The sequence below is a fragment of the Parasteatoda tepidariorum genome, chromosome 2 (genome assembly GCF_043381705.1).
Source record: "Parasteatoda tepidariorum isolate YZ-2023 chromosome 2, CAS_Ptep_4.0, whole genome shotgun sequence".
In the NCBI taxonomy this organism is placed as follows: domain Eukaryota; kingdom Metazoa; phylum Arthropoda; class Arachnida; order Araneae; family Theridiidae; genus Parasteatoda; species Parasteatoda tepidariorum.
In genome coordinates, this window is record NC_092205.1 from 98,364,572 (window position 1) to 98,384,578 (window position 20,007).

General features: G+C 32.0%; 2 protein-coding genes across 2 annotated transcripts in view; one reads left to right on the forward strand and one right to left on the reverse strand.

The window, feature by feature from the left end:
* Positions 1-5,574: 5,574 nt before the first annotated feature.
* On the reverse strand, positions 5,575-18,032 carry LOC107452048 (xyloside xylosyltransferase 1). Its single transcript, XM_016068329.3, has 2 exons — positions 16,720-18,032; positions 5,575-6,374 (listed from the first exon to the last, which is right to left on the reverse strand). Exons 1-2 carry the CDS (start codon positions 17,059-17,061, stop codon positions 5,697-5,699), a joined length of 1,020 nt encoding a protein of 339 aa, XP_015923815.2. The 5' UTR covers positions 17,062-18,032; the 3' UTR covers positions 5,575-5,696.
* The window catches only part of LOC107452047 (major facilitator superfamily domain-containing protein 6), a 41,555-nt gene continuing 28,901 nt past the window's right edge, over positions 7,354-20,007 (forward strand). The window contains exons 1-2 of the mRNA XM_043052036.2: positions 7,354-7,468; positions 13,217-13,345. The gene's annotated coding sequence lies outside the window, so the exon portion shown is untranslated. The remainder of the gene's footprint in view (positions 7,469-13,216; positions 13,346-20,007) is intronic.

Genomic DNA, 20,007 nt, shown 5'->3' on the forward strand with positions numbered 1-20,007 from the left:
ATCCCCCCCCCCCCCCCTCGAACCATTAAAATTGAGTCTTATTGTTTCGTGAAAATTCTATCATTACATCAAAGTGCAGAGTGCGTATCGTTTATTTTTTGTTCACTGTACAATCGAGTGTATTTTTTTTTAAAAATTTTTATGAATCGCTAAATTTATCGTAAAAATTGAAAGCCAAATAATTTCGTGAAGTTAATAGTATAAAAATCAAAAAATTGTAGCCTTGAAAACCATGCCATTTTGAGGGACCGATTCCATTCCGTGGATAACTGATAATTATTTTTTTTAATGTATTTTGTTTCGTCACTAGTTCTCTAGAAATAATTTTATTTACAAGAATATGCTTTTCACAATTTATTGTTATGCACTGAATTGCCACCACAGGGGTGCTTATACACCCAAAGATAATAGAAATCATCTCACTGAATTCCTCCCCCCCCCCACACACACAAAAAAATCTATTTATAAAATATTTATTTCGATAAAATTTTTTAGCTATATTTGATCTATCTAAATTAGATTCACAGTTAGAAATATTTTTGGAAACATTACTTTCAGAAGAAAAAATTAACATTGCTAAAAAGAATCATAGAAAAAAAAAATAGTTCCATTAAAGAGTCGATTTTGGCCCATTATGTGCCCCCTAATTAGTGTATAAAAATTTCCCTTGGTGCGATTGTTTGGCATATAAATCTCTAATTTCTGGCTGACTTTGAAAATTATAAGTTCATATTAATGGGAGTTACGTAATGAGTCGTGTGTGTAGCTNGAAATTTATCCGTTTTTTAGCTAATATTCCCACTTTTCCAAAGAAAAATAATTATTTTGATATATATAGCACTTTATTCACGTTGAAATATCGAAAAATAAATTTTAAAAAATAAAATAATGTTAATAGAAAAAAAACTAAAACTTAATCCGTGACCAGGACCGAACCCCTGACCACCGAGTCTACAACCTTCTTTACACATGGCACAAACAACCACACCACGATTCACACGTTACTTCCACGAATATATAGCTTAAAGAACTTCCTTCCGGTTAATTTACGAATTCTATTTTGGCCCATTATGTGCCCTCTAAGTAGTCTATAAAAATTTCCCTTCGTACGATTGTTTAGTATATAAAACTCTAATTTCTGGCAGAGTTTGAAAATTATAAGTTAATATTAAATGGAGTTATGGAGTGAGTCGTGTGCGTAGCTCCGGAGTCGAAATTTATTTGTTTTTTTGCTTTTATTCGTTCTTTCTCAAAAGAAGAATTGTACTTTTATTTGTAGAAGACTTTATTTATGTTAAAATGTCGAACAATATATTTAAAAGAATAAAATAAAATAAATAAATAAAAAATTAAAAAGTAACCAGTGACCAGGACCGAACCCCTGATCTCCGGGTCTACAAACTTCTTTACCCGTGGCTCTAACAACCACACCACTGCTCATAAGTCGCTTCCACGAATATATAGCTTAAACAACTTCCTTCCGGTTAATTAACAAAATCTATTTTGGCTCATTATGTGCCCTAATTAGTGTATAAAAATTCCCTTCGGTTCGATTGTTTGTTATATAAAAATCTAATATCTTGCCGAGTTTGGAATTCATAAGTTAATATTAAAGGGAGTTACTCGGTGAGTCGTTTGCGTAGCTTTGGATTTGAAATTTATACGTTTTTTAGCTATTATTACATCTTCGTATATAAAACTCTAATTTCTGGCCGACTTTGAAAATTATAAGTTAATATTAAAGGGAGTTCCGGCGTGAGTCGTGTACGTAGCTCCGGAGTCGAAATTTATCCATTTTTGTTCAACACTGGTCGACCAGATATTACACAATTTTAAACTATACAAGCACTTATGCGGAAAAGCACTTAAAGTTTAATATAAGTGCCGTAGCCATTTGGGGTTTAGTGTGACGTGATAATTTCTAGAATTGCAACAAATTGTTGGGTCCGGGGTTCAAACCCCCTTATAGGCGATCATTTAAAAAATTATGTTTCATAATTTTCTTTCAAAATTGAAAATTAAATAAAATCTTTCTTTTCCCTAAATTAATATTTTTCATTTTTAAAAGAGCGAATAATGGCTGAAAAATGGAGAATTTGTTGCTCATATACTATGCATATAAATGATCCCTTTAACATACTATACAATTGCTTCGAGGGAAATAATTGTAGAAAAATCTATTGGTGGGCAATGTATGGATCTATTAAAAAAGCTCGGGAGAGCATTTAAAGCCTAATAAAAGCTGTGTGTGGCAGGGCCATAAGTATTAAGAGATGGGACACAATAAATTGCTAGATCCGAGGCTCCGTTATTTGAGCCCCCTTAATGGACAATGTTCTAAAGAGTGTAGCTCATAAACTTTCTTTTTTTTTCTTCCTCATTGTAATGTATATAAAATTTTCGTTTTCCTTAAAATATTTTTTCTACTTATTTCACGAGCAAAAAATAGGTAAAAAAATATAGAAATTGCTGCTCATATACTATGCAGATAAGTGATATTATATCTCCCCTTAATATTTACCTATAATTTTCAAACTCGTCCAGATATTATTTTATGATATGTTATACAATCGTACCTTCGAGAGGTTACAATATGGTTCCATTGCAAAAGCGAAGAAAAGAATTTAAAGCCTAATGGCAGTGACAAAGCCGAGTGCGGCGTGGCCATTACTGTTACGTCATGGGAAGCAACAAATTGCTACAACCTAAGGATCAGCTGTTCAATCCCCGCTAATGTTCAATATTCTAAAAGTTGTATTTCATAATTTTTTTTACATTTTTTTCAATATTGTAACGAAATAAAATATTTCTTTTAATTAATTTTTTTTATAAGCTCGAATAATAGCTTGAAAATAGAGAAATTGTTGCTCATATACTATGCATATAAATGATCAGATATCTCCTTTTAATATATACCAATAAATTCAGAACTCGACCAGATATTATATTATATTATATTATATTATATTATATTATATTATATTATATTATACAATCGTATTGAAAGAAATAATTTTAGACAAATTAGGGGACCCACGAGGGGACACAATATAGTTCCATTGTAAAAACGGGTAAAACCACTTAACCTTTAGATAAGTGGGGAAGCCGTGGGGTTACGTAGACTTGCCTTCAGTGTTACGTGACAAATTGCTAGACCCGAGGGTCCAAGGTTCGAACTGTGTTAATTTTCAATATTTAAAAAATTATATTTCATAATTATTTCAATTTTTTATTCAATATTGTAACGTAAATAAAATGTTCCTTTTCCTTACCCTATATTTTCTCCTTTTTTTATAATTGAGAGAATTATAGCTTCAAAATTGAGAAATTTTTGCTCCTATACTATACATATAAATGATGATATATATCCCTTTAATATTTTCCTGCAGTTTTTGAACTCGACCAGATATTAAATTGTATTATACTATACAATCGTACCAAAGGACATAGTTATAGATAAATTAAGGGGTCCACGAAGATACACAATATGGTTTTTGTAAAAGCGCGGAAAAACACTTGAAGCTTTATGTAACTGGGAAATCCGTCTCTGGCCTTGCCGTTAATGTTACGTGTTAGGAAGCGACAAATTACTAGACCCGACGGTTCAGTGTTCGAACCCCCTAATGGTCAATTTCTAAAAAAAAAATACATTTGATAATTTTTTTCTACATTTTCACTTAAATAAAATATCTCTTTTCTTTAAATTATTATTATTATTTTATAAGAGCGACTAATAGCTTAGAATTGGAAAAATTGTTGCTCCTATACAGGGGAAAGAGAGCGCTTTTTTACTTAGTCCTGCTATGCATGACCCCATATCTCCCTTTATTATTTTAATTTTAAACTTCTTAACTGTTTATGCATGTGCAGTATATTTTTGAAAAATATCCATATTTGTTTGGAAATATTTATCGAAAACGTTTTAAAATTATTTTGACCAAACACATGTATTTCAGAAGTTGCACTATATTAACGTAAGGATGGACCATTTGGAAATTTTTTATAGTTTCTTATACTGCTTTATACATTTTAAACAGATTTCATATTAATCCAAGTGCGTCACATTTTAGGCAAATTTCCATACGTGTCTGGAAGCTAATATTATAATTTTTACAAAAAATATTTAGTCTAAAATATGCAAATTTCGCAGCTTATTTTACTCTTCCATAAGGGTGCGAATTTCTTTTTGCACCACTTTATTAATTTAAAACTGATTTAAAGCCTTTGAGTCATAGTTTCTTAAATTACCCATATATGTTTGAAAATATTTTTGGAAAATATATATTATTTATTCCAAAATATGTGTAATATTAGAGCGTAATATTACACTTAACAAAAAGATTGACAGTTTTCTATTTCTTTTAATAATTTTTTTTCGTCCAATTTCATTAAGTTGAAACTGGTCTTATATTTATGGATGCGCTTCATATTTTCTGAAAATTCTTGTATGTGTTTGGAAGATTCTATTGGAAATGTAAAAAATAAACATAGTATTTAATCCATAGCACGCAAATTCCACAGCGTTTATTACATAAAAAGTATGAGCACTTTGCGAATTTTCTGTAATTTTTATACTGCTTTATTAATTTGAAGCATATCATATTAATTTACGTCATATTAACATTCCGAAAATCTCTGGAAGTATTTAGTGAAAATTTAGAAAAATATTATTTAGTTGAAAATTCGCTAACTCCAGAACGTATATAACAAAAGGATCAAAAATATTTTTTTTCAATATTGTAACGTAAATAAAATATTCATTTTCCTTAAATTATTATTTTTCTTTTTTATAACAACTAATAATAGTTAAAGAATGGAAAAATAGTTGCTCATGCATATAAGTGACCTCATACCTCCCCTTAATATCCACCTATAACTTTTAAACTCGACCAGATAATTTTTAAATTCATCCAGGCCTCTGCCGGTAGGCTAATCGAGGAAGGTTCTTTCGTGATTTTGTCACTATGTAACGCAAATGTGGTCACGTTAATGTCCTTATAAGAGCCCTGGTGGTTCATACGTGCTGATCGATACGAACTCCACACGGCTCGTACCAACCACAATGCTGACAAAAATATCCGCAGTGGTAGACGGATGGGTTAGAGTCCCCTTGCCGTCAGGCTAACCGTGGCAGGCTTTGGTGGTTTTCCTCTCCATGTGACGCAAATGCGGCTACGTTCCATCAAAAAATCTTCCACGAGGGCAACATTTCTCCTAATCCTTGAACCAGAAGCTTCCTTGTCTTCTGGATTGGGTTCAAAATGACAAGTCAACGGAGTTGAACATTAATAGTCGTAAACCGCAAAAATTGGGTTGGTTTTTAAACGATGCTTATCAATATAAATACAAATAGATCTGAGTTTTGAAAATTTTTTGTTTTCTCATTTAAGTAAAAATTCATGACTTAATTCATGGCACAATTCTTATAAAAAAAATTTTAAAAAATAATTACATATTAAGGTTGATCAATACTAAACTTCTTCTAATTTTAACTTGCTGATATTCAAATGAAGTTTTGAATTTAAGTATTGCATTAGATCAACAATGTCGTAAATTATACAGAAACAAATTGAGTAAAAATAAAATAAATATTTATTTATCACAGCTATTTTGCAATATCATCTTAATGTTTGAAATCAAAATTTTAAAAAAAAAATCGGTTTTTAAGTCAAAATTCAATCAATATTGTAGAGCTTTTATATGATCCGTTCATGGGGAAAAACTGCATCACCATTGGCGTGAAGTACATTTATTTTACCGGTACAGTTGTGGTAGGAATCAAATATACTCCGCTCGACTTCATTCTTCCACCCAGTGTCCAGCTGACGATTCCAGGAGCAATCCAATTTGTAGTAGAGTTCCGGATGTTCCATACCAGTAAGCGTGTAGAAGTCCTGATGTCCTAGGTAACCATGGAAACGGTACTTCGAACAGAGATTGGCCAGGATCGTTTCATTCAACAGAGAGTTGTAAAGTTGGGAATTTCTCATCTTCTGCAAATGGAAGAGGACGACGCCAGTGTTGAAACCTTGAAAGCCTGGAGATCCGACTGGAGTTCCGGGATTGCGAATTCGAAATTCGGTGAAATCCACGCGATACTGGGGCTGCAGATCGGGAGCTATCCCCATGACGTTTTCTTCGCTGAAATCTTCGAACTTTTGATGCAGTTGAAGGATGTCGGTTTGAAATTCGAGATCTACGTCCAAGAATATCAACTTCTGCAGTCTTTTGGGAAGTGCAGTGTGGAGAACTTCGGATAAAAAGAATATATCGTCGTCGTACTTCCCTACGTCCTTGCTGAAGAAATATTTCCTGATGACGGAAATCGATTCTCTGTTCTCTAAAGCCATGTCTTCAACATCGTAGAAAGTTACCTGAAAGAAAGAGAAGAAATTTTTACAAAGGCGTTAAATAATTTTTTTACTATAACTGAAGAATTTCAAAGATCTCCAGTTAGAAATTTTTAAAATTCGCAATCAAATATTTCTAACTAGAGATTTTTTATTGTTGTTGCTGTAGTTCATTTACGCAATCATCACTAGAGCTGCACAATGGGCTATTGGCGACGGTCTGGGAAACATCCCTGAGGATGATCCGAAGACATACCATCACAATTTTGATCCTCTGCAGAGGGGATGGTATCCCCGCTTCGGAAGCCCGGACACCTGCTCGCGAAGTGAGTACTTTACGGTAGAACTGTTTAACGAGGACCGATACCGCACACCCTCGGTTCCTACGCAGACTTATCGAAGTGGTCACCCACCCGCACACTGACCGCAGCCAGAGATGCTTGACTGGGAACCGTGTCTTTACGATCAGTTCACTGTGGGACGATTTTTTATTGTGAATTTCGATCAAATCAATTAGGTTCATATTTTTACAATGTCTGTGTTTAATCTTTCTCATTTTTAAACTAATAAAAATCTAATTAAAATCCAGTGTATGAAGTATATTTCCAGTAGTCGCCAATACAGATTGCGACAATCAATCTTAGCAGGTTATGACATCAATCTTAAAAAATCTAATTAAAATCCAGTGTATATACTCTCTTAAAATGAAATAGTGATTTCCCCTACTCAAAAAAGAGTGAAATTTTTTTTTATCTCAACTTGAGTGAAATACACCAATATTTGAGCGAAATTCTTGCTTTGCGTTCACTCGAACTTGAGTGGTATTTACTTAAGCAATACTTGAGTGGTTATCGCTTAAACATCAGTGATTTATTTATTATTTAATTGTGTGTGAGCTATAAGTTGGATTTTCTATCGTTTTATTTTAAAAAGCAAACGATAATAAATCTAAATAAAATTGTTTTGTTCTGCGATCTAAATAGATTATGGTTTTGCTTTTATTCTACGTATGATTTTTTTTCTGGAGAATATGTCACTTAATATTTTGAATTAAGAAGAATTAAAACAACTTTTAGTTAACAGCGGTATTTCTGAAGACGATGCTGTTTTACCTTTTGGTAAGTAAATATACTTTGCTGTTTTTATTTTTAAAATGCTTTCTTTTAAATACTTTTATTTAGAATGTGTTATATGCACTTTCCATTTAAATTAGCTGTTTTTCAGCATTTTTAAATAAAATATTATTTATTTAAATTATTTGCCAAAATTTTTTTTTATAAATTTAAAGTGTTAAATATGGATGATCATGGAATATTAAAAAAATCTGATTCCATGCTAGAATCGTTATCAAAGCATGTGGTGATATATTATATCTGTAAAGAGTTTTTGAATTTTTTCAGATGTCATATTAAAGTTATAAGATTTTATTTTAATATAATAAATTTATGTCCATGTTTCAGTTTTTTTGATGTATAGTTTTGGTACAAAACATTTGTGTATAATTGATTTCATATCATTCTATACTTCTTTTATAAAAGATATTTACGAAATAATTTATTGCTCATACAGTCTATAATTGTTGTTATTTAAATTACTTCCTAGTAATGAAATTGACTGTCTTTAATTTATGAAAGTTCACATTTGTAAGATCTGTTCATTCAAATCTGTATATTCAGATGTTCTATGCATTTTATTATAAATATATCATTCAAAAAAAGGTGGAAAATATTATATTTGAAGAAATTAAATAGTATTTTGACTTTTTCTGTTTCTATCCTGTTTTAAGCTTTTATTTAACTGGAATTCAGAATTAATAACATTTTCGCATTTCATAAAGTATTTATCACAATATACAAACTATTTTTCTTTCGCTGCTAAGCATAAAATTTCTTACCACTTTTCTTCAAGTTCAATTTTCGAGGCAAAATTGAAAAATGCAGAATTAATATTTAATTAAAAATACAGTGTTAATTGAAGTATTTTAAAATGCAAATAAATTAGAATTTCACAATAGTTATGGATTAATAGTAAAAAAAATGGGAGCAGTATTAAAAATAATATTTATTACGAGACAGAATTCAGTTTGAATTTTAATTTCAATATTCATCTGTACTCGTAATTATTATAAAATTTGGTATGAATTAATGCTTTAAGCTATTTTAACGCTATTTTTAAATATGCTGTTTAACCACGTGCGAAATAACTCTATTTTTTTTTCTTTAACAGCAGTGAACCTAAGTCTCGGAGGCGAGCAACATTACCCACGCCACACTGTCACAGATACCCGTTCATGGGGTGAGCCACATTCACACAACAGACAACAACACATACAGAGAGACATGCGCAACACATACACTTCTCTAGGTTTTTAATAGTACAGTTATTTTGACTATTATCTCTATGACTCTATGACTATTATCTCTCTCTCTATTTGGCTCTCTCTATACGTAGAACTGAAATATTTCATGACTGAAGGATTACCACTACGGATAAATCGTATGCTACATATGATTGAGACAACAAAGACTTCTTTTTTAAATTTATTTCGATAACTGAAAAAGGTTTTAACCCCTTAACGATCGGTTAATTTTCAAGAAAACTGTCATAAAAGTGTCTATTTTGCCAAACACGCGTATTTGATTAGTGCTAGAGTCTAGTTTAAAATAAACTAACTATTTACAATTACCTTAAAAATATCCTGGTATTACTATCTGGTGTGTAAAAGGAGAAATAAAATGTTTTCCGGGCAAAAGAAATGAATTAGTTTTATTCTTATTGGCGCATTACTACTGAACATTCCAGCCCGTCAATATCACGGGAGCGAGAAATAGCGAGCGATAACTCACCCCGTCATTTTCACGAGAGCGAGAAGGGGTTAAATTCAAGGCGAATCAGTAAAAAAAACTGAATGTTGATAAAATTAATAATTACTTATATTTTGCACAGTTTTAAACGATTTCTTTTTCAAATTTTAAAATAGAAATTTTTAAAACAAATTTTTGAGGCGAGAGTGAAAACGCTAAGCAAATAATATCAATAAAAATATGAGTTCATTTTAATGTTTACAGATCATCGCGTTAACTAGTCACAAGAGGACGCTGGAAAATTTTAGTCACAACTTCTCTGTCTCCTTCATTACTAATTTAAAAGAAAGAAAAAGTTAAGTTCAGGCAAATATAGAGTAAGTTCATGAAGTTTCAATGGCTGAAAAAAAATATACTTTAAAATATTACAATGCAAATTAAACAAATAATTAGAAGAGAGCTTCCCCGTTGCGTAATCTTAAGTAATCATCTCATAATTTATTTTCATTTTGATATTTTGAAAATTTCTTTTCAGTATTTGAAACTTCATGGCTTACTCTAGGTTAGTCTGAACTCTTTTTTTCTACACTTTAAATTTTAAATTAGTTATGAAGGAAAAAGAGAATTTGCCACGAAAATTTTCTCTCACTGCATGGCGTCCTCTTAAACTGGAGTCCACCGTAAGAAGTTAAAGAAGGTCGAATAATGATGATACAAGTCTATTAATTAAAACGGGAGTTGTATAAAAACGGAAACGATGCGTAGAAAATGATATGGTTTCTCAGTATATCCCAACGTGATGGTTAGCTCAGCCCTGTATCGTTCTTCTTTTACGGTTGACGTACGTAATGGTATGTAAAATTGCGTTATAGAGCTATAGTTTTTAAGATAATAAAAACTGTAGATATCATCAACTATTTAAATTATAATCAATCAGCTTTCAGTAACAGGAAGGCTCACGTGAGCTTCTAACAGGAAGACTCACGTGATTTTAATTTGATTTACGAAAACCTTAAATACATTCTGGATTTATTTCATAAATTAACAAAATGAGTTAATTAATCTTCCGTGAATGCGTATTAATCTTTTGAAAAAAATTTAAATATTATGCTTTAATATTAATAATTTTTAATTTATTTGTATTGAAATTATTTAAATTTTAACTGATCTTCATTTTTTAGGTTAGCATTTAAAAAGTTTCTTTTGCGGTTGGCATTGCATGTTTACTTTTTAAAACAAAAATTCATGGATACAAAACGTTAATTTCCTGAAAACAAATTAAAGTAAAATATCTAATATAAACCTAAATTTCACCTTTTTTTTAAATTTTGGACATTATTATCGTTTTAAAGTGAATATATCGTAAAAATCGTATCGTTATCGTAAAAATGTGAAGAAAAATTTATCACGAAAAAAAAAACGCCTTCAAAACTTGGGTATCACTTGTAGTTAAATGGAGGAAAAAAATTTAACTTAAATCTTATCTCCTATTGTCCAGAAAAAACTATTTTCACTATTTTAAAGAGGACTGACAGCAAGTCTATGGCTCCCCAACATTGTTTATGGTATACAAAAGAAAATCTACAAGAATTACTATCTCACAGCCTCGTGATCAGACGAATCGTGTCAATAAAATAATGTTATTTTCTTCACCATTTCAAATTTCAGAATTTATATGCATCGATTCTTGTGGCGCTATAATCACGATTCCATATTCGGCGACTAATTTTTCTACGCGATGTGTTTTGTAAGGGGTTTTGTAATATAGTGATACAACGCATTGTATTCAAAACTATATTTCTTCAAGATGAATAATCAATGATTAATAACCATAGGTAAAGAACGACAAAGTGTGTCGAGAACTACCCTAGTATTTGCTATACAATATTTGTTCTTCGAACTACCATAGTGATATTATGACGGTGAACTTCGAATGCATTTCGAACGTATTTCCTCTTATTATTTTCGAAAAGCAGCTCTGAAATTTGATTATTTCAAGGAGAAATTAAAAAAAATGTGAGTTTCTAATTTTTCTAGTATTTTTGTATTTTATAACGCTCATGTCCTTATAACAGCTGTGGTGGTTCATACGTGCTGATCGATACGACCACCGCACCCAACTCGCCCCGACCACAGTTCTGACAAAAATATTCGCAGTGGTATAGTGCGTCTAAAATACGAACTCCCGGAGACATTCGTCTGGACCAGTGGCGGTGACTATGGTAACGAGGTATGACTATTTCAAGCAGGGGTGCGGGGTCACTGTTTTGGAGTCGTGTCGGCGAGAAAAAGGGAATCGCTTTATTCGGTGTATTGTGTTAGTCCTAGAGCGAAGCTACCCTCCCTAAAATGCGTCATTCTTGTTCCCATAGCACCAGACGGCCTCAGACTTTGTCGCGGGAGGAGTTCTTAGCGTAGACAAACTATAGACGGATCATGAATTAGAGTCTCCTTGCCACAGGCTAACCGTGGGAGGTTTTCAGTGTTGCCCCTTCTACGTAAGGCAAATGGAAGTTAGTTTCATCAAAAAGTCCTCCACGATGGCAAATTTCTCCCATTACCGCCTTATCCAGAAGTTTCCTTGTCTTCTGGATTGGGTTCAAAATTGTAAGGCTGCGGAGTTGAACATTAGTAACCGCAAACCCGAAATTGGGTCAACTATTCAACTACGGTTACAAAATAAAATGTCCTTATAAAAGGCACACTTCTATGTAACTTTTATTTACTTTTTCATAGTGTTGACCAAGCGGTTATCGATATTTAATATCATCGATATTCAATTCCTCGATATCAAAGTTAAATATCGATATCGATATTCAATTTTGTATCGAAGTTGACCTTACTAGAAATTGTCTATACCAAGTGCTTCCTAATTACCACCCTGAGTATCTATTTTATAGTTTTCGAATCCTGATGAAGACAAACATAATTATTAAAAGTGTCGAAAGTAATGAAAACATTTTTTCCAAAATCAGACCAATTGAAGGACATGAGGTAGTAGTAAACTTACAGTGGTAAGCCACACTTTTTTCAATGGTGACATTTTAACATCAAACTTTTGCTTCAAGTAGAAGCTTATGCAAGTTTTTAAAATTATATTTTATAATAGTTATATTTGCGATAAGGCTCCTTTGAATAATTTGAAAATATAGCTTAATATTACCTTAAGCCTTGTAGCATAAATGCTGTTTAAGCACATTATCTTCGGTCGACTATGTTTTAAGGTATATCGACTTTTCTATTTAAAATGTGAGTTGCTGCTTACATTCAATGTTCAATTATTGAAATAAATAATAAATATAATTTTTTTTAAATATTTTTATGCGGAATAGTCTTTGGATAAACAATGTGTTTTAATTACTTAAAATTATTTTTTGTGATATTTGTAATAAGTCAGTTTTATTTTTTAAAAATATGCATGAATCAATCATTGAAAGAATAATTTAAAACCTTATCATATACAGCTTTTCTTCGGAGAAAAAAAATTCAGAGCTTAATGTAGTTGAACTTATTTTTCCTTAAAACGACATTAAGGTTTATTTTTAAATCATTTCCTAAAAAAATGTTTAAATTGTTAACGCTTGTATATAAAATAAATAAAATGTTGCATATAACAAATTAGATTGAATAGTGGAAGTTTCAGAACTTATTTTTAAAATTTACTTTAAACGCATAATAAATAACCTCAAAAAAATGTTTTTTACGATTGTTGCGAAGCAAGAAAGCATAGTTTTAATAATTTGTTAAACTTTAGAAAGTTTCAAATTGTTTGTTTTATTTCAAATTTATAAAGAGTTTGTTTTTAACCATTTTTTAATTACAGTTGAAAACTATGAGCTAATTTGTGAAAAAGTATTTAATTAAACAGTTGATAATAATAAATTAATAGTGTTTAATTCTATCTAAAAAAATCTTTGTAATGCATGAATACACGCAGCTGTAAGGTAAATTTATTTATTAGGACAATTAAAGATAGTATTTTTAGTGTTAACTTAATTTTTTTAAAAAAACCTTGTACTTATGTGTACCTCGGTCGTAATTCAATTTTAGATTTATTTACAGTGATGTGATAACACAACATGTATTGTTTATGTACTTGCCACCAGCACCTTTAGTGGAAAAAAACTTGGTTTTTTGCTGAGATATTGTGTTAAAATGATATTAATTAAAGATTGGATGCACCTATTAAAAGTAAGTTCTTCCTCTTTCTTTTTTGTGTTATAGTTTATAATCAATGAAGACTGTTTTTCTGTGAGTAAATAACAAAAAATGTTTTATTGTTTTAGCTATAATAATACTGGGCTTAAGCTCTACATGGCTATCAGATTTATTTTAGTAGATGATCATGTGGTGTACCTTGAACCTACAGAGAGTTGCGTACCATGGATAGGTACAAGGTACACCTACATGAGCTGTGATGGCTCAGGGGATAGAGCGTTCGCCTTTGAATGAGGTGAACCGGGTTCGAATCCCAGCAATGACTGGACGATACGGATTCCGCATCCGACTTGCACCAACCACAGTGCTGACGTATAATCACAATATAATCCGTGGTAGATGGATCATAGGTTAGAGTCCCCTTGCCGTCAGACTAACCGTCGGAGGTTTTCGTGGGTTTCCTCTCCATGTTACGCAAATGTCGGTTAGTTCCTGCAAAAAGGCAAAAATTTCTCCCAATTCTTGATTCAGGAGTTCCCTTGTCCTCTGGATCGGGTACAAGATTGCAAAATTATGAGAAAATTACTCAAAAATTGGGTTGGCCGTTCAACGACGGTTATAATAAAATAAAATAAAATAAAAAGGTACGCTATCATCTCACTAAAAATGAATTCATATACTTATATGCGGAGCCACAAAGTAGAATATAGAATATAATTCAAAACAAAAAGGCAATCGGAAAATAAAGACCAAAAAATTACAAAAATTAATCAGAAATTGTACAAAAGTAAAATAAAGATCCTGTAACTAAATTTTACATTCGAGACCATTAACAAAGTGTTGATGAATGTCAAAATAAAAATATTTGTAAAAACATGAAAAGAGCTGAACCTCCGGTGATTAAAAGGATTTAGTTGCCTAACATATTATTTTAAATAACGCCCATATAGGCTAATAGAGCTGAAATGCATGTATACATGATTAATGTGATGATTCTATTTCATATTTTAGATGCCACGGAACAAAAGTTGCATGGTTAACATCTCAGTTGAAGTTGAATATCTCAAAAAAAAATCCTAATTCACAAGGCAAGATCTTGCAACTTATGAAGTTGATATTTCTAACATTATCTTCAAATTACCTATAGTCTGTCCATAGAAAGAACACCCCTCGCCACAAAGTCTAAAGCCGTCTGCTACAATGAAAACAAGAAATAGCTCATTTCAAAGAGGGGAGCTTCAATCTCCCCTGATTCCCTTTCTCTCATCAACACGAGCCAAATCTTGTCTCAAATTATGACCCAACACCCCCGCTTGAAAGAGTTAAACTTCGTAACCAGAGTTACCGCCACTATAGAAGAATGGCTAGGGGAGTTCTTTGCGTAGACAAACTATAATCCCATGTCATTAGGAGGATCCCAAAGGCCGGTAGAAAAACTCACGTTTCATGTTGACGTGTCATTTTTGTTGACTGTGGAATAAATTTTATTTTCAACTGGGTCCAAGGTTCACCACCCAAAAGACTAAGTTGCGCTACTAGTGATGTACCTAGGTCCTATTATCACTTTTTTTGTTTTTTTTTGTACTCAAATACTTAAATTAAAATTCCAGCAAAAATATATGTTAGGTTTGAATAAATGAAGTACACATGGGAATTGTTTTCATTAATTTCTTTTCTGTAATTATCAGCTAAAAAACTGAAATGCCACAATAGGACGCAGGTATACCACATTCCCAGATTAATTATAGAATTCTTTTTCACATTTTTTATACTTATTTAAAGATTTAAGGGCACTAAAATAATTGCATAATGCTTTTTACTTAACGGAAAGAATCCTTGCAAAATTTCCGTTTCTTTATGTTCTATGAAGCGAAAAAAAAAAGAAGAAAAAAAAGAAAAACACTGGAAAAAATAAATAAAAAATTAAGCAAATCATGTAATTCAAAAGGAATTTTAAAATAGATTTAGAAGGAAAACTAAAATATCTTTACAAAGTTCAATAATCCACATCCAGTTTAAACTGTTTTTCAAGTTTTCAAATAACCTTATTTTTTACAGATAATGGATGTAAATTTCTGAAACAACAAGGTCCCATTTTCATATCATTAATCTTCAAGTACGCATTTTAATTTAACAAATGACGTATTCTGTTTTCCATGCTGGGTAAAGGTTTCTTTATCCCACTATCGTAGACACAAATTATGAGTTCGGGATGTAAAATTCACTTTGATTTTTATAATATTTTTTTATTCTATTTTTATAAATTCCTAGTGAATATTTATTCAAAAAATTTATGGACTAATTTTTTAAAAAAAGGCCGGTATGTTGTAGCTATTTTTTCGGCTTTATTCGGTATGCTTGCAAATTTCTTTCCAATTTTTATTTCTATTCCGGAAAGGGAGGGTCTGTAAAATGGGTGGAATGACTCGGAAGTTTTAAAGACGACGACGCCCTTTGCTGTAAATAAACACTTCGTGCATTATTATTATATACATTAATAAACATACCATCACCCAATTTACACTGTGTATTAGTTTTTTTAAAACTTTTTTTACATATTCGTCGTTGATCAGCCGACCCAAGTTTGTGGGGTATACGACTACTAATGTTCAACTCCGTAGCCTTGTAATTTTGAACCAATCCAGAAGACAAGGAAAGTCCTGGATCAGTACCCCTAGAGGTATTGATTTGTTACGGGAATATGGAGGATTTTGCGACTCGACTAATTGATTTTTATAATAATTTTTTTTCATTCGAGTTCTATAAATTCCTACTGATTGTTTGTATTCATATAATTTATATAACAAATTTTTAAAAAAGAAATTTAGCTATTTTTGGCTTTATTTACGTTGTTGTGTCGTCGAAACCGTTATCGGTATGTTTGCGTATTTTTTTTAATAATTTTTACTTTAACTCCGGAAATTGCAGCTCTGTAAAATAAGTACAATTGACTCGGAAGTGCAAGAGACAACACCTTCTGCTGTAAATAAACACACCATACACTGCTATTGTGTTACTTTTAATGTTAATTTTACATTTCATTTTAGAGCCGTTGTCGAACTGCCGACTCAATTTTTGGTTTTACGACTACTAATGTTCAACCTTGTCATTTTGAACCCAATCCTGAAGACAAGAGAACTCCTGGATCAAGTATTGGGAGAATATTGCCTTCGTGGTGGACTTTTTGATTAAACTAACCCGCATTTGCTTTACATGGAGAGGAAGACCACGAAAACCATCCACGGCTAGGCTGACGGCAAGGGGACTCTAACCCATGATCCGTATACCACTTTCGCTAAGGTCACCAGGGTCGTTATATAACAACTACAGTAACATATTTTGAATCAAGTCAGTTAATTTTTTTTCAAGGGTTGAAAAGAAAAGAAGAATAAAAAGGAAAAACATACATTGGTCTTTCTCTTGAATTGTCTGGCCACCTTCTTCAGGGTCCGAGAGACTCTGTTCCTGCTCATTCGGTCCAGCATGACGTGAAGGTATACAGGAGAATGCGTGTGTTCCAAAATACTGCCGTATGTCCTGGCCATTCCACGTACGATCTTCATCTTTTTGAAGGCATACTTCCCGAAAAAGGCAACGTGAATGTAACACCCTGATGAGCACTGAGTTTCTCTCACCAAAACAAGAGAAGATCGACGCCGGCTCACAATCAACACTAAATTGAAGAGGAGGATCGACGTGAAGATGAAGGAAGCCAACCACTGCTTCCTTTTCAAAACCTCGCCGAACATAATTTAAATCCAAAGAAATTCAATCTTTAAAAATTTCACACCAGTGTTCTTTAAACATTATAAGCGCGAGACATTTCTGCGCAAGACGATGATAGAAAACGCACTACATAGTGTGTGGTTAACTTCATTATTTTTACTCGACAAATAATAATAATTACGCAACTGTCATCTGTAGTCTTTAAGCACTATAAACGGTTATTTTTTGTTCAAGAGGAAGTTATTCACACAAATACACATTGTACAAAAACTGATCTGTTATTTTATTTCGGCAAATAACACCAACACGTAACAGTCATCAATGCGCATTAAACACTATAAACTGCAATCTGTTGAAGAACGAAATAGGATTTGTACTCCAGTACAAAGTACATAGAAATTATTTGGCTATTTTTCCACGTCAAGTTGCATTTGCATGTACCACGGCAAGTAACAACAACGCTAACGGATTAAAACTAAACAGCTAATCACTTGTGATGGTTTCGAAAGAAAAGAAAAAAATTATGATTCGTGTATCTGACTTCATTTACGAATTTAAGATTAGAATCAATTTTAAATAAATAGTCTTTGACACTGTCTCAAAACCACGTTAGACCTAAAAATCTAAAAGAGATGTCAAAAATTGTGTGAATGTTTCATAACTTTTTTTTTTATCTTTAGAAAATAGTCATGATTTTTTAAACGAAATTAATTCACAAACTTATTAGGATAGATAGAAAAGCCACTCTTAAATGAGAAAATGAATACTTACTTTAAAGATTAAAACTAAATAAATAAATAAGATAAAGCAAACGAAGTATTCTTGGAAGGTTATTTTGAAGACGTGAGAAACGTGTTGACTGTGTGGATGGAATAAAGTTGAAAAGTAATGGTTTTTTTGTGAATCACTTTTCAATATCCGGTTTAAACGACAGAAGGAGGATTTACTCTTTCCGAAACTGGGTCTTTGGTACCTGTCCCCATTCCTTCTTCAATGTGACCGGTTTCTCCCCATCATTCCTACTCACAACAACAATACCCTTTCACTTTTTTTCTTTTTCTTACTTCTTGTCGATTCTTATGCTCATTCAAACATCACGCAGTCATTTTTTTTTACAATATCAGTAAATGTTTTCAGATAAGAAAAGTTATTGTTCAGATATTATCCAACTTAATTTACCTGATATAGGCGTTTTAATTTTAGAGAATAGTAAATGTCGTTCTCGAATTTAACTCTCCATATCGTGTAAAATATCACACAGTCAGAGATTTTTTTTTTTAACATTTTATTTTTGAAACTTTAATTTCATAAAAGTGTAAAATTATAATAGTGGGTTTAAGAGCCGCGATGGCTCAGGGGATAGAGCGTTCGACTTTCAATGAAGTGAACCGGAGTTCGATCCCAGCAATGGCTGGTCGATACGAATTCCGCATTCGGCTTGCACCGACCACAGTGCTGACGTGAAATATCCTCAGTGGTAGACGGATCATGTGTTAGAGTCTCCTTGCCGTCAGGCTAACCGTGGAAGGTTCTCGTGGTCTTCCTCCCCATGAAACGCAAATGCTGGTTAGTTTCATTAAAAAGCCCTCCACAAAGGCAAATTTCTCCTAATTACTTGATTCCAGGAGTTCCCTTGTCTTCTGGATTGGGATCAAAAGGACAAGGCTACGGAGTTGAACATTAGTAGTCGTGAACCCAAAAATTAGGTAGGCTGTTCAACGACGGTTATAAAATAATATAAAATAGTCGGTTTAGCAATCATATATAAAATCAACTCGCAAAACAAATAATGTAAAAAATTTTGCATTGAAATTGGACCTTTAATTTTTTTTTTCTTTGTACCCAAATTTAATCAAATTTCTGCACTTAAAAATATATTTAAAATTATTTTTTAAAAATCTCTTAGGTCATCATTATGTTTAAATACAAAATTTTGAATCAAATCATCTAATTTCCATTTCTTTCTTACTTGTTTAAGGATTTTTAGATCATATAATTTTTTTTCTAAGCAGTGCAATTGCTGGTCATTACGCTAATTTTTTTTTACAATTCAATTTTCAAACTTTAATTTTATAAAAGTGTAAAATAATAATAGTCAATTTAGCAATTATAAATTTAACCAGCAAAACGAATAATATAAAACGTTCTGCACTGAAATTAAACGCTTAATTTTTTTTCCTTAAAAATCAAATTTAACCCAATTTTGGTACCTAAAAATACATTTAAAACTATTTTTTTAAAAAATCTCTCAGGTCATCACTACTTTTAAATATAAAATTTCGAATAAAATCATCCAATTTCCATTTCGCTCAAGGTTTAATGATTTGTAGATTTGTTTTTTTATTTGAAAATTTTTTAACTCGAGAAATGAAATAGCAGGACATTAAAATAAACACTGTTTGTGGAAAAGTGTCTTCAGAAGCTTATCTATTAGCTATTATTTTTCATCAATTTGCAACCCCAAGTTCGCCATAAAGTTCTTCTCCTCTATAAAATTTCCCTTTAACAAAAATTATGCTTTGTAATGATGTGTATTTAATCTGCAGTATATATTTATATTACATTTTTATTAAAAGTAGTAAACTTTATGAAATAGTAAGATATCTAGCTTCTCGCTCTCGTGCCACAGGTCCTGGGTTCGATCCTCTGACCGGGCAAGGTTGACTCAGCCTTTCATCCCTCAGTGGGTCGATAAAATGAGTATCAATTATACTTCGGAACTAAGCACTGGGGGTTCTGTATTTAGCTTACCACCCTGACGGAACATCTGCACCTGCACCCCAGCTCCCAAGGTCAAGAAAACTGAGATGGGCACAGTAGGCCTTGGCCCTCCATGGGCTGTCGTGGCACTGAATTTATTTTAGTTTACGATAACTAATGTAACTCTTTTTTTTAAAAAAATCAAATTACCTTGATGAGCTGCGATGGCTCAGGGGATAAAGCGTTCGCCTTCCAATGAGTGAACCGGA

Coding starts and splice junctions, on each gene's coding strand:
- LOC107452048 (XM_016068329.3), bottom strand. CDS start 17,061: ATGTTCGGCGAGGTTTTGAAAAGGAAGCAGTGGTTGGCTTCCTTCATC. Junction 6,375..16,719: donor AATTCAAGAGAAAGACCAAT/GTATGTTTTTCC, acceptor TCTTTCTTTCAG/GTAACTTTCTACGATGTTGA.